General features: G+C 38.4%; 1 protein-coding gene across 1 annotated transcript; it reads right to left on the minus strand.

Annotated features, from left to right (window-relative positions):
- Window positions 1-1,323: 1,323 nt before the first annotated feature.
- Window positions 1,324-15,793, minus strand: LOC139728058 (survival of motor neuron-related-splicing factor 30-like). Its single transcript, XM_071639020.1, has 7 exons — window positions 15,706-15,793; window positions 13,102-13,167; window positions 11,483-11,625; window positions 10,403-10,490; window positions 10,062-10,147; window positions 3,671-3,797; window positions 1,324-2,178 (listed from the first exon to the last, which is right to left on the minus strand). The coding sequence occupies exons 1-7, from the start codon at window positions 15,766-15,768 to the stop codon at window positions 2,029-2,031; spliced, it is 723 nt and encodes a 240-aa protein (XP_071495121.1). The 5' UTR covers window positions 15,769-15,793; the 3' UTR covers window positions 1,324-2,028.
- Window positions 15,794-15,976: the final 183 nt, after the last annotated feature.

Consider the following 15,976-nt stretch of genomic DNA (forward strand, 5'->3'; position numbering starts at 1 on the left):
TACATGAAACTAGTATAATACACATACTTGTATTTTATAACTCTGGTACACTTTTGGTTGGCATAGAAAAGGGAAAGAGAAAAAAGGATTGAAATCTGGCTTAATCTTTATTTTATTGGTTATACTTGCAAAAAAACCCAACAATAAACAAACAGGCAGACATTCTAGACCAGCTGAGAAAGTATGAAACTGCTCCAAAGAAACTGGCATTTGCGCAATACAAAGTGAAAATAACACCTGCATATTGTGTATTTTATCAGTACACTGGAACCTCTTTATAACGAGGTGGGATAAAGTGCAATACCTGAAATAATGAGGTAATTTTGCAGGCCTCATTTCTTTTATGTTCTTTTTGTTTGTTTTGTTTTCACCCCTGATATAACAAGATATCCGATATATAACAAGGACATTTCAATGGTCCAATGTGCTCATTATAATGGGGTTCCCCTGGAGTATATGGACATATTATATAGAACATACCTGTGTATAATTATGCATTAAGTATCTGAATACTGTATACCTAAATTCACATACCACAGTACAAAGATAGATACAAGCAAGAGAGTGTGAAAATATGAAGAGAAAGAATGAAACCAAAATAGGCAATCATTGTATACATGAACTTTACAGGTGCTACCAATTTGTTTTTTGAGTGATGCATGTACAGTTGGCTATCATTTGACATTAATTGCCCATCTCATATACATGACAGATTCTGCAAATAGCCTCATGCAATCATCACCGTATCACTAATAACAATAGGGAGTTTTAAATCTGCGTTGCCAACGCTTAGACGACACTAATTAGGAAAAAACTGGTGTTCTGCACATGGGCGAAAGAGCCGATTCGATTGTCCAACCCGGGAGGCAGCGTCGTCTATAAAGCATTGCATCACTGATCTAAAGCTCGTTATGAGTTCCACTGTGAAGACTCCTACCAGATGAACAGACAGATAAGAAAATATACAATGGTTGTCACAACAATTACACAATTGATGGTTCCATAGGACCAAGTATCATCCGAAGACACTCTGCAGTGCATTCAATTCTTCGTTGAACCAGGGGTCAAATTAACCATCTTCAATTATGTAACTGTTTATTATCATTATTATCATTCTTTGTGAATGTGTGTGTGTGTGTGTGTGTTGTTTTTGTTTGTTTGTTGTTGTTGTTGTTTTTTGGGTTTGGTTTTTTTTTTTTTTTTTTTTTTTTTTTTGGGGGGGGGGGGGGGGGGCATTTTAGCACTGCCAGCCATCTCAGATAGGAACACGATACTGACGTAACCATTTTATGTAGGGTATACATTCAACCGACCTACCTAAAAAACAGGCATCTCAATTCCATATGAATAATTACGCTGATTGCAATATATAGTCTGGAAAAAAAAACAAAAAAAACTTGGTACAGTAATTCATTTACAATTAACAACGCCTGCTGCATGACCATTGAGTTCAAACAATAGTCAGAAAATCAAACGTAAGCCTGTGAAAACTCAATCTCAAGTGGCTGATACCTGACTTATGCTTGATTTTCTGACTTAATCTATGTTTGATTGCATTGTTCTATGCAACAGGGCCCTGATTACATTTTTCGGCATTACCCGTCTAAAACTGCCCTGCCGTAACAGGACACACACCAGAATTAAATGTCTACCTTTAAAGAGATTTCTGTGCAAACATACACTTTGGCATGCTTCTGGAGAGCTATTCAGTACAGTTGTCTGAGCCAGCTGGAAGCGTTGAGAGTAAACGTTTTTAGCCCATGACGTCACTACCGGCCAGGCTCTCCCCAGGGTAAACCTGGATGATAGTTCATCCTCTCTAAGGGTGGGGACAGGGAGAGATGAGCAGAAGATGACTCGGAAGGCTGTCCTCATCATCAGTCAACAAATTTACACAACCCACAATGACAAACGGCGCCATCACTGCCTGGCATCCAGCCGCAGCTCTCAGAAGAATACCTTCTTCCGTCCCTCTCTCCCCTCCCGCGCTCCTCCGCTTTGGTCTCACTGGCCACGCCCCCCGTGCCATCATTTCCTCACGACTTTGTGTTTGGGCATCTTGAACTTGGTCATGGGCTGACCGCCCACTCCACACGTCCCTACGCCCACCTTGCCCTCGTTGAAGTCCGGCGATGCAAATATGCTTTTCTTTGTGAAGCCCTTCTTCCCTTTCAGTGCCTGTGTGGTGGACAAACGCACAGGGACATCGCAATAAGAATAACATTCCATTCACATACAGAACATTGACTTCAAACTTACTGCAGATCTTTGGAGCAGGTTCACTTTCGAAGATTTCAATCATTACCTAGATTTTTACACAAATGTAAATTTGTGCATGTAAACAAAATGGTACCACAATGTTATGCAGTAGTTACATATTTTTTTTTTCCTTTCAACAGTTCTACTTGAAGTTCAAGACAGCATGAATGTTGTTCTTTCATTTTTATAATGCTGTAATTTTGTATACATTGTATCTCTAGAGGAACCATACTGTGATATAATCTATGTAAACTCCCACTCATCTTTCATTTGAATACAACGTTTGCTCTACTGTGCACTCTCATACTTTCCCATGGGATAAGCTGCCTTTCCTACCATGGAATACCATCTCTTGAATGCAGAACCACAGTCATGATCAGATCTTTATACAACTATCACTTACTGCATTACAGAGCATGATATCAAATGATTGTCGGGTCATTCTTAAAGGGGAAGGCTAGTAACTGATCAGTGGGAATCAGTGGAAATGCTGGGAGATGATTGTTCCAATCCTTATGGGATTCATTCAAGAGTTCATTGTTGTGTGGAAATGATTTGCTTCAGAACGGTCTCATATTCAAGTAATGTGCAGTTTAATGTTTCCAGGTTAGCATATGCCTGGTCAGTGACGGAGCATTAATCTGCACATTACTTGAATATGAGACCGTTCTGAAGCAAATCATTTTCACACAACAATAGATATACAATGAACTCTTGAATGAATCCCATAAGGATTGGAACAATCATCTCCCAGCATTTCCACTGATTCCCACTGATCAGTTACTAGCCTTCCCCTTTAACATTCACATCTTTGCATTTTTTTGATAGACATTTTGATAAACTGTAGAAGGAGGAGATTATGCAGGATCATATATACAGTAGATATTATATTCTGTTCCCAAACAAGCAGCTACAACAAACTAAAGTTGCCTTTCAGAACAGCTTCAGTCGCAAAATGATACAGTCAAAACTTTAAATACAGCAGCCAGTTTTGCGGCTGGCACCTCCTCTCACAAGCTAAAGACAGAATCTGAGGCAGACAGACATACAGACAAACAAATAACACACAAGCACACACATAAAATGTCACGTTTAAGGCACTCTTTGGACCAGGGGCCTGTCTTATAAAGACTTGTGATAGCAATCAATCACAAGTTTCTTGTGAGCTGCAATGCAACTTGTGATTGATTTGGGGACTTGTGATTGATTTGAAGGCTTTATAAGACGGGGCCCAGACGCATACTTGTAAAAGTCAACAAATGAAAATGTGTAATATTTTTCATGTACAAACTATATGCATATTTGTGAATAATGTATGTATATGCATTTTGTGAATAAACAAAATAAAATCAAATAAAATCAAAACATCAGAGTTGTTGGTAAGACAGAATTAAGAATAATGGCAGCTCACCTTGGAGCTGAAATTTTGCCATGATTTCTTCTGGTCCTCGTGCAGCTGCTCCTGTTGTTTGAGCCGGTCCGCTTTCTTCTGCTGCTTCTTCTTCTTGTATTCTCTCTGCTTGGCTAGCATTTGTTTCCTGCAAAGAAGCAGGTTGTCGAAATCAGAAACAAAATTAAAACATCACATTGGAAACTAGAGAAGCACTCTGAGAGCGCAGACCTCCGCCAAGCATGTAGCCCATTTCCACCCACACTGATCTTGTTCTTCCACAGAGATCATTGATTTCAACCCATACGTACTGCATTGTGTGCTGAAAGCCGCCCGTCATAAACCCTCAGCTGCACCGCGCGCCTCGCCCTAGCAGAAACTAGAGCACGCACTTTATTGCGCGCACGCAAACCTCAAATACGCCCAGCCTGAACTCCCAAGTCCATTGACCCTACCTGCCAAAATATCAAAAATCCTTCATAAATTCCCCAGAAGTTCTCGGATCACTACCAAAAGTTCATCGTTTATTACTTGTGTCATTCTAAACCTTTCCTGCAATTTTCATCTCAATCCGTTAACTACTTTTTGACTTTATATTTTGCACACGGACAAACGAACGAACTATTAGCTAACTAACTAACTAACAAACAAACAACGGTAACAAAAACATTACCTACCCCCTTGGCAGAGGTAAAAATGGCAGCAATGAGAGTATGCAAGAAATAACATAAACAAAATTCACAAGTTCACAAGTGTACTGTTCCACTAACAGGTACAACTTGTATACTGTCAACCTTGCCCAAGTTGAATCTATTTGGACTGAATAAGCTCTTCGACTTGGAGAAAATTTGACAGAATATTACGAGAAGAGGACTTGAAAAGACCTTCAACCTAGGCGATTATTCAACTTATTCGAAGTTGACTTCAAGCATGGCTGACTGTGTATGTGTTAAAAAACTGCTTGTTCAGGAAGCAACAAACAACTGGATGTGACATGCCTGTGCTTCAGGAAATGTATCTTGCAGGTCATCCCAAACTACTTTGTATCCATCACAAGAGTAGCCATAGTTACGTGTAGGCCTATAAGTGAACACACACAAACACACACACATAGACCACATGCAAACACAAAGGCAATGATCAACCAATCATGACTATCTTAAAACAGAAATGGCTACTGCAAGCACCATACGCTTCTCCAGATTTATAGTTTTGTGAATTTTGCGTAATCTGGTGCTATTTGGGCAATTCCGTATGGGAAGGGCAAAAACAGCAAAATTCAAAGTTAAGTAAATGCTCAGAAATTTAAGTTTCCCGTAGAGACGGATTGATGTATTTATGGAAACAAAAAACCCTTTTCCAATAACTTTCCTCATTTTTGTTGTGCACACTTTTAAAGTTGAAGGACTATTTACATGTATTGTATTCATCTACAATTTTACAATATTAAATGAAAATTTAAAATGAAACAACTTAAATATCTCTCTGCTTTATCCATACTTCCACATCTTTCTTCCTATGCTTCAACAATCACATTTAATGAAGCATTCAGTCACTCTCATTATGATATTTTTTTTGAGAAATTTTCAAAATCTACTGATAAATTGACATAATTCCATTACCATAAAACTGAAAAAAAGTTTTCTCCTGAACAAACTAATCACTGATTTTTTCTCCCCTTGTAAATTTTTTCTCTACATGTGACTCCCTGAAAACTCACAAAACATTTTGTGAAATATCTCCTTCAGTTCTTCTGTAATTGTGGTAACGGAATTACATGGTAACGGAATTACACGCACATCTAATATGGAGGAGAATGACACAATCTACTTTCGTGCCAATACATAATTGTTGAACTGTTCATGAAATAGCTTCAGGGCATTATCATTGAGCTTAACAGTGTTAGTGATTGGCAGTAAAGGAGTGAAAGTTGAAATATATACATATGGTATGATACACTGACATGACTCAGCATAGCTGGATGCCTCTGACAGTGAGTCCTGACATCAGGGTACACGCTTGCTCTTCTTGTGCTGAAAGTCTCCTCCTTTCTTTCACCTTTTCTCATGTACAAGAACTACATGGAGACTGTGCTAACTGATAACCTTATAAGGTTTGCTACAAATACTCATTCTCAAATGTTAAAATCATACTGAATTCTAAGATATCAAAGTATATTTTCTTGCTAAAAAGTCTCATGGTTTCATACAAAATCTAAGTATAGTGATGAGGGACTATGGAATGGGTGTGATGCAGCATAAATTGAACAAAGGTTAGAAAGATCAAGAGGAAGGAAATAAAATTTCTTCAAAAGGAAAAGAGAGCACTGCTACTGACAAAGAGAAATGAACAGGATAATTTTTGTGAGGAAAGATCAAGAACTTAAGAGAAGGATCATACACAATGTGATAGAAGTCATTATTTGACACGGGATGCCCACTGAATGTGACACCTTTGATCTGTCTGTATGCTAAAGGCTTTATTATCACCAAGTCAATAGTCTGACCTTTTATTGAACATGTCCTGTTTTCATCCTCAAGTCCTTTATCTTTAATGGTTGTACATGTAAGTGTATGACTATGACCTTCTTTCATCTGTTTCTTAGATCGTTCCTCCAAAGAGGCATGTATTTTCAACCATGCCCATTTGATACAGAGCATCTGCTATCCTTTGAAATTTGTTCTTCAATCCTTTCTTTTTAAAAGGAATAAAGACAAAAACACCATTTGTGATGAACATTTACCCAGTCAGTAATTGTGATACAGCTCTAATTACAGTACTGTAGGCCTATACTTTCCCGTCCGAAGAAGATTTTAAATATTAAAGTCAATGGGCTTCTGCTTCTACCTTTACTCTTCATGTTACCATTTGCTGTACAAGCCAGTTTCCTTTCATACAAGTGCCACTACAGTGTATTTTATCATTTGCTTTCAGGCAGTCAAAATACAACTTACTGCAAAAGAGAAGATGCACACTTCTTGTGAGTAAATATTGTATGGCAACACTCAGGATGAGAAAATAGACACAGTCAAAGAAGAAAGACAGAGACAGGAAATTTATAGGCCAAGACATGATTACAGTCAATGATCAAATTACTGTCGTGTTTCTGAAGACGTCATTTGGAAATTTTGTGTGGTCAGAAGTAAATACTAACATTATTCACAGGTTGATTAATCTGGCTCTAACTCAGTGAGTTGCAGATGGATAAAAGAGGCCCTCTTACCTTTCTATGAATTAACAGAATTTGGTGGACTCATCTACTGGTTCAAAAAGTTGTAGTTTGTTAAAGTTATTTTGCTGTATTCTATTTCATTTTAGTTTAGTTCATTTTATTTTGGTGGGCTTAAGTAGGACTTACACTGTAAGGGAATTATCAAATTATGCACTACATTATATACTAGAGGGCAACTTCAGCTATTATTAGTAAAATGTCACAAGTTTTTAGTGATTAATATAAGCCACAACATATACATTGTAAATAATAACGATTGAGCACTGGTGCAGTACCATAATCATATAAGAACATTTTCTTTTCAATTTATGATTGAATTATAATTTGTTATATTTGTCATTGAACCGCAAATGCATCTTTTCACTTAAAGGGGATGGCTAGTAACTGATCAGTGGGAATGCTGAGGGATGATTGTTCCAACCCTTGTGGGATTCATTTAAGAGTACATTATCTACTGTTGTGTGAAAATTATTTGCTCCAGAACAGTCTCATATTCAAGTAATGTGCAGATTAATGCCCCGTCACTGACCAGGCACGCTAACCTGGAAACATTAAACTGCACATTACTTGACTATGAGACCGTTCTGAAGCAAATAATTTTCACACAACAGTAGATATACAATGTACTCTTAAGGAATCCCACAAGGATTGGAACAATCATCCCTCAGCATTCCCACTGATTCCCACTGATCGGTTACTAGCCATCCCCTTTAACAAATTAAAAGTTTCAAGCATCCTTTGTGTTCATCCTTAATATTAAACATTGTGTTCAATGATGGGGCTGCACACTGTGCTCTTGCACTGTAAATTGGCATTTTATGATTTAGATTTAAATTCATTGTCAATCCGGACAGTTTTTTATTATTTTCTTGTGCATGTGCACATAATATCTATGTACAATACTTGTAAGTAATTTACACATATTATCAATTATTAGCATATTTAGGAAGAAGAAAACAGAGAAATATGTCTTGCATGATATCAACAAAAGAAATACAAGAAAATTTGAGTGTTGTTGACTGAATTTATAGAATTGTACTTGTGTAGTGCTATTCTAGCGTAATTCCGTTACCTGTGTTTTACATGTCATTTACCTGCAGAGTGTGAAATTCTTAACTTGAAAGTAGACAAATGTTGATGGATGTGGTACTTACAAGAATACAAGATCTTGATTGACATAGTTACAACTTCAAATCACAGTCGTTAGCATGAAAATTTTATGTTTTTTGACAATGAAAACTCATTTGGCACCTATACACTTGTAGCAGTTCAAGGTCAAAGGCTAGAGAGTACTTATTTAGTGGTTATAGCTAAAGGCAGACACAATCTTTATCAAGACATTTCAGAATACATGAGTACCAAAAATGTGTATTTTTTCAAGTGTATTTCAGAAGGCGTAATTCCGTTACCATTTGTGTAATTCCGTTACCACTGACTTTACAGGGAAAAAGCCTGCTGCTGGGAAAATGTGAGGAAATATTTGAAATACAATACAACAAGGAAAAGTAGAAATTACGCGGTGCGTAATATATGTCCCCGCCGGAAGTAGCATTTAGTAGCAAAATGTACAATATAGGTAAAAAATCAAGGTCAAAGGTTAAAGAAGTCAAAGGTCAAAATTCTGTGTAGAAGTTTTGAAGCTCTCACCTAGTGCCATCACATAAAGGAAACAGAATCGAAATCGGGTTAGAAATGGCGAAGGAGTAGCATTTTGTAGCCAATGTACAATATAGGTTAAAAATCAAGGTCAGAGGTCAAAGAAGTCAAAGGTCAAAATTCTGTGTAGAAGTTTTGAAGCCCTCACCTAGTGCCATCACATAAAGCAAACGGAAGTGAAATCGGGTTAGAAATGGCGAAGGAGTAGCATTTTGTAGCAAAATGAACAATACAGGTCAAAAATCAAGGTCAAAGGTCAAAGAAGTCAAAGGTCAAAATTCTGTGTAGAAGTTTTGAAGCCCTCACCTAGTGCAATCACATAAAGCAAACGGAATCGAAATCGGGTTAGAAATGGCGAAGGAGTAGCATTTTGTAGCAAAATGTACAATATAGGTAAAAAAATCAAGGTCAAAGGTCAAAGAAGTCAAAGGTCAAAATTCTGTGTAGAAGTTTTGAAGCCCTCACCTAGTGCCATCATATAAAGCAAACAGAATCGAAATCGGGTTAGAAATGGCGAAGGAGTAGCATTTTGTAGCAAAATGTACAATATAGGTCAAAAAATCAAGGTCAAAGGTCAAAGAAGTCAAAGGTCAAAATTCTGTGTAGAAGTTTTGAAGCCCTCATCTAGTGCCATCACATAAAGCAAACAGAATCGAAATCGGGTTAGAAATGGCGAAGGAGTAGCATTTTGTAGCAAAATGTACAATATAGGTCAAAGGTCAAGGTCAAAGGTCACGACTGAAATTCTGTGTAGAAGTTTCAAAGCTCCCATGTAGTGCTATCATATAAAGCGAACAGAATCAAAATTGGCTCATAAATGACAGAGAAGTAGCAAATTGAAGATTTTGATCACACACGGACGCACACACGGACACACGGACACACGGACGGACGGACGGACGGACGGACGGACGGACACACGGACACACACACGTACGGAGCCCGTTTCATAGTCCCCTGCTCGAACTCGTTCGGCGGGGACAACTAAATTGAAGTTGACACAATCAAAGATGAAATCAGACAACAACCTATAGTGTATGTGTTGTAGATTTCAGAGAAACAACCCCCAAAGTCAGAATTGAAGTTGTGACTCAATTTTCTGGTAATTCCGTTACCATTGCACATAGACCTCCTTTGTAACCAACCAAGTGAGAATATTTAACAAATTTGTATTTGGGGTGATAGTGTGAGTACAATGTACCTCTGCATCTTTTAAATGTATCAAGAGAAGGCAAAGTAATCAATCTAGTATACAGCGTGAAAGAATATGAGCCAAAATTCTCTGATTTGTAATTCCGTTACCACGGAATTGCCCATTTGCAAATTAATCAATGCAAAAAAAAAAAATCTACTCTGATCCCAAAATGAATGCTATAAAAGCATGCATATATTTCCCCGTTTATTTACTGTATTCCACGATCACAAATTTAATTGTAAGGACACACGGAATTGTTGGGAAGTCCTGTTTCGCAAATAATTACACTCGCTAAACATATGGCAGGTACAGTATTTGAAAGCACTCACTTTGACATTGATCTGTTGTCTGAGTCGCCATCAGGAGCTGGTCTTTTCTCTCTCTGATCTTCTGGTATATCCTTGAGTTTGGACACCTGATCATAAATGGAGCAAATAAAACAATGAGGAAGGAAAGTAAAATAAAAATTTGGAGATTTCTCGGAGTCTAGTGAGAATAACTTGTAGTCTCATATATGACTATGGATGTCAAGCATGTACATACAACCTACATTGAAAAAGACATGATAGACTGACATTAAAAACAAATGGAAGTACATTGTGCATATCTGCAAATAAACAGATAGACAGATATAAGTATGAAATATTTAGACCAGAGTGCTCATACTCACATGTTTGAGTTCAATGTTTTCATAGACATCAAAGATTACAGTCACAGTACCATCCTCATGAACTTGGTCTATTGTTGCTGGGTAGTACCTATTGAAAGAGAAAGAGGAAAAAAAAACAAAGATATACACGTACACGAGTACACTTGTAGCCAAATCTTTCAGCCATTCCTGAATGATCTCCTTTTAGAGCTCTTTAAGGAAATTGCAAATAAGTAATTTTAAACTACACGTGTATTACTTCGCTATTGTCTGTCACAAAAGCAAATCAATGGAACAATGATATATCTATCATGTACTTCAGGACACATCAAAAACAGCCTTCATGAAAGGCCATAAGCATTCATTTGCATGTTATCATTTACAAGCTCTTCAGCAAGAGAGCAGCGCCTATCCTTTTTGAACATTAAAATTATCAACTTCATGACACAATTCCAATTTTGGGGCATGTCACCTGTCACTGTATTCCGACATTCATTTGGGTACAAAAAAAACCCCCCAGAAAACAAACATGTCATCAAATGAAAATTTGATTTGGGGTCCAACCTACAAACACCATGAATAATGTCAGGAAAAAAAAAAACCAACACACACACACACAAGAACTTGTCTCCTTTTCACAAGTGTGACATTGGTTTAAAATGATGATAAATAAGAATGTCACTGTCATACATGCTGTAATGCTGCCACTCAACAACTTGGCACAAATGGGAGAAATATTTGAAAAAAAGAATAATTTTCATATATATTGCTGAGTTAATTTAATACCAGATGGTAAGGTCATAAGAATAAGAAGACTGCTCATTTGAGGGAGCTTTTCTTTCTTGAAAAAAAAGAAGGAAAGAAATATTCCTAAATTACAAAACAGTTGACAGACGTAGAAATTGTATACAAAGCAGGAAAGTGTGGATAATTTACAATCACACAAACAAATGGATGCCATCCTTGTGAGCAGTTACTACGCTATTCTGAGGGCTGAAAAGGCATGTTTCTGGTGGAAAGTGGTATTCTAACCTGCAAACAAAGATTTCACAGAGCAAAACAAGATATTAATTACCGGTACTTTAAAGTAGTCATACTCACTGCTGATCTTTGCTCCAACATGCTAAGCACCTGTCTGCAACATTCCACGAGTGACTAACTGCTGGTTCCTCTGAGTCTGACTCGGCCGAAGCGGTGGTACCCTGGGCGGCTTTCAGCAGGTCTGTTGTCAGGTCAATGACCTCCTATAATTCCAGAGAGACAATTCCGGAGAGACAATCAATGTTAAAGACGGACAAACAGTCTACAGGGGAATGATGGCACCTGGGTGCCCTAAAGCCGACATAACGTCACATCATGGCTACTACTAAAACACTGATCAATTCAGTGCTATTTACGTCGATGTAGGGCAATTTGTCAATCAGCTGCAACGAGACTCGGTTTTTACAAATTGTACATGATGTAGTCTTTGCTGTACCACTATGTGTGAGGTGAAATACAAGTGTCGGCGTGAGGGCCTTTCAAGATCAGTGATCATGAATAATATTTGTGAGTCTTGAGGGCCCATACGACTGTACCACTCCCTCTGAGTAATTCAATAGTCTCATCAAACAAAAAAGTTGCTATTTTCACTCATGGGATGGCCATACTAGGTGCTTTCAATAATTCATGTAACTCATTAATATTAGGATATCAAATTGTGGACAAGCCTCCAACGGCCGACTGGCTTTGACTTGCCTCTCACTGGTGGCATAACTTTGTCTCCTCTCGTCTTCTGCCCTTGCAAGAAAACAAAAGGGCCTTCAACAAAGGCTAAGTTCATACATACTGTACCTTGTTTTTGTTATTCACTGTGCAATCTCTACGGTTTTGTCCTTTCCTAGGCTTTTTGTTTCACACTAGTATGGTTCGCAAAGTCAAAATGGAGTCAATTCTGTAACCTCTGCTGGACTGGCACCATTTAAAGACAAGTCTTCGAGCAACCTTTTACTTTTTAAAATTTCAGTGAAATAATGTTGCACCCCCAAAAATCAGATTGGTACACCGGCAGAATGTTTCACACACTGTTTACTACTCTGAAATGGGCCATATGTATGCAAAGTCTGATGATACTATCAAAAATGTGTTGCCTTGTATTTAAAGATGTCAGAGCTTTTTTTTTTTTTCGGTGATCTAAAAAGAAAGAAAATGAAAGAGGTAAAAAAGATCATCTTTTGACATTCATAACTGTGACTCTTGGCAGTATTGAAGGCCCACTTTCCTGCATAACTTCAGCAAAATTGTGCTGATATTAACCGAGGCATTGCTGAAATATTTGTTATCTACTAGTAATTGTGTGTTGCTGCTTTTTCTTTTAAGTTCTAGCTGTTTTCTTTTGCTTGACATTTCAAGCTTACAGAACAGACACTGGTTTGGAGAGCTACACATTGTCTGTAAAGTTTACTGTGTAGACATGACTTGTTATGCTCCTGCGACAATTGCTCCGGTCTTATGTTCTCCAAGGACTTAGGATTTAAAGGGTTAGGGTTTTAGGATTAGTTTGATGTCAGGATTAGGATTTGGGCTAAAGTTATGTGTGCGAGTAGAAATCATGCTTGGCTTAGAATTACAGTGCAGATACTTAATATTTCATGGGAGCAATTGTCTCAGAAGCAGATGTCATGGAACCCCGTAAAATACTGTAGACGTCTAGAATCTACTGTGTTTCCTTTTTGTCTTACTTGTAGATCTTGCTTCAACTTGAGGAGCTCTTCATTTTCTGCATCATTGGTCAGGGCAGCTTCAACCTGGATTGAAAAAGGAGAGAAATTAACATAAAATAGATTCTCATAAAGTCACAAAATACAAACAAACAAACATAGGCACCGCCAATGGCACTAGCTGGCGCTGCCGCATATGTGCACCGAAATTCAATGTGCGCTGTGTGTCACTGTATCACCATACAAGTGTAGGCATACGTGTTGTATGCCAGCTATCGTTGTGTTATCGCTGCAAATTTTTTGTGCATGTGCCAATGGAAATGAGGAAGGATTTTAGTTTTCACTTTGTGTAAACAGGCATTTTTCAGTATGTATCGAGAATACAGGATTTTCACTTACCAACGAAGGTGACAGTTGCCTTTGGAAAGTTGGAATTTTGATCAGCGCAAATCGAGATGATTTTTGACGGAATGTACCAAATTTTAAGCTAAAGTTTGTTAAGTTTTGTCTTTGTTTGTCTATTTACCTAGATATTGAATGCAAACTTCATTATTTTGTTTGACATTTTTGGAAAACTTAGGAGATGAACGACTTTTCAAATGCACAACCTAAACTGCGCCAGCCAGCATGACAGGTCTGTGGTAGCTGGAAGTAGGGCACTGCAAGACCATTTTCAGACGTTCTCGAGTCAAAGTTTGCGTGTTGTTGCATTTTCTCCGCGCGCGCGGGAACAAACCTGTGCGTGTGTCTGTAGGAGTTGTATATGTTGAAGTTTGCATACAGACAAGTACAATAGACATAATTACTGTGAATGTTATTGTAAATACGGAAGCGCATAAGGTTCGATCACAGCTATCGCGCGATATCGGCAGTGGTTTGTGGTCCAAAAATCAACACGTAACTTCTTGCATATTGTAATCACATTTCAGGGTCAGTTTTTACTGATTTAAAGCATATTTTTGAGTTCCAAGGCACAAGGTAAGATTCTATGGTTTTTTACTTTGCAATGAGTGTTCTTTTGAAGAACGTATAACGTTAGAACATTTTTTGATTTCTATTGAATGAGCATATCAAACACTGAACCAGTCTGAACACTTGTTTCTCTTTTGAACAACTCCAGTTTTCTAGTTTTTGTAGATCTGGTCTACAGAATTCTAGAACCTCTAATGTTAGAAATAGAATTCTACAACGTTACTAGTACTCCAACAGAGATATCTAACAAGTTACAAGTTGTAATGTAGTGGTACAGTTGTATTTGTAAGGTGTTAATTTGTAAATGGGGTCGAGACGTGCCATCTACGACTACGTGTCTATACTAATAATACCCTAACACCGTAACAGACTGTCCCTAGATGTAAAGAGCCTAACCTTAATTAGACTAGGTCTAACTGTTACAATTTACGAATGATAAATCCCTTACAAAATAAATAAATAAATAAATAAATCCTCATCCGGTGATAAGATTAGGAATTCGAAGATAATGCAATGTTCTGTTTACCGACGGAACTGAAACAGAAACAGAAACTTCTAAGTGTGGCTCTAACGTTACAGACTACACTCACACACAGTAAACTTAAATTTACTGTAAGAACATGGACAACGAGAACAGACGTGTTGAGTACGGAGCTACGAGTCGTACGACAAAGTGATGGAGTTGGTGTAAATTGAACCCGTTCCTTCCGCAATTCTCTGCCTTTAATGCCCCCAAACGAGATTCTTTTCGCCTATCGACAGAGAGGCACACAGGTTGGTACAAAATTGTAATCCAGCTGTGTGAAGGCAGTCAAGCGGTTCATTGTATCCCCCTTTCTACGGCTAACTACATGTGCCCGTGAACAATATCGTCAATGGAAATATCGATAGGGTGCGAGGTATGAATAGAGCGTGCGCTGATGAGCTCTCAGAATCTTTTGTTAGACACAAAACCAGGTACCTGAATGAGGTGACTGGGGTCAGCAAACCCGCATTTCTAACTGATCTCAGCCTTGATCATTATGTACATGTTCGTACGAGTTTACAGCAGAACAAGCAAAAAACTAAATCAGGAAAAGGTACATAATACTGTAACGTTTGTTAACTGTTTCAGTGTTAACGTTAAACCCCCCCCCCCCCTTTTTTTAGACAGGAGAACAAATCCTGATAGAATAAACTCTGATCTTTTTATCAAACCCACTTTTCTGAGCATTTTCACACAAAGAAACATGAATTTAGGCCACTGAAGCAGGCACCCTTGTCTTCAATTTGGGAACCTGGTAAACCAGGTTCCCGTATAGTTGCTCCCACGGGAACCTGGTTTACCAGGTTCCCGTAAGGAACGGGTTAACAAGTTACAAAGTACACCCACTGCTCACTGACGGGACGGTGCACGACACGCAATGCACTGGTCCCTGTAACCCCGTCGCGGGGCGCTGTAACACAGTCCGTATGGGGTCGCTGCTGCGGTTATGGTCCCTGCTGACACTGCACTAGTAGTAGTAGTAGTAAGACACTGACTGTGCATGGCACACAATGGAAAAAAAAAGGATCCTTACCTGGCGTTTCTCCCTAATAAAACTGAAGTTATATGTAAGAGGGTAATGACTGTTGATCATACGACTTGAAACCATGTAAACTTAGGAAACCTACCTGCTGTAACTGTGCTTTATACGTGGCCAAGTTCACGGAGTAATCGTCACTGCTCGTCGCCATTTTTCTCGTTAAAAATATTACAAAGTTTAAGTGCGCCCTCTACAGAGACAGGAAAGACTCTGGGACCCCACATGCACAAGGTATGCACAGAGCTAGCTATTCACTTCCAACTGTCTGTGTTTTGCGCTGGCGATCGCGAGCTAACACCCAGCTAGCTAGGTCGCTTCGATCCGGGCCGCTACCTAGGCCGTATACTAGCGCTCGGGAG

The sequence above is a fragment of the Diadema antillarum genome, unplaced genomic scaffold (assembly GCF_040938485.1).
Source record: "Diadema antillarum isolate AM-2024a unplaced genomic scaffold, OU_Dant_1.0 seq00000162_RagTag, whole genome shotgun sequence".
Lineage (NCBI taxonomy): Eukaryota > Metazoa > Echinodermata > Echinoidea > Diadematoida > Diadematidae > Diadema > Diadema antillarum.

What these genes read in the sequence shown, in the direction of transcription:
- LOC139728058 (XM_071639020.1), bottom strand. Translation starts at nt 15,768, where the DNA reads ATGGCGACGAGCAGTGACGATTACTCCGTGAACTTGGCCACGTATAAA. An exon ending in TGTTGGAGCAAAGATCAGCA is followed by an intron (nt 10,491 to 11,482) that starts GTGAGTATGACT and finishes CTCTTTCAATAG; the next exon opens with GTACTACCCAGCAACAATAG. An exon ending in AAAACATTGAACTCAAACAT is followed by an intron (nt 10,148 to 10,402) that starts GTGAGTATGAGC and finishes ATTTATGATCAG; the next exon opens with GTGTCCAAACTCAAGGATAT.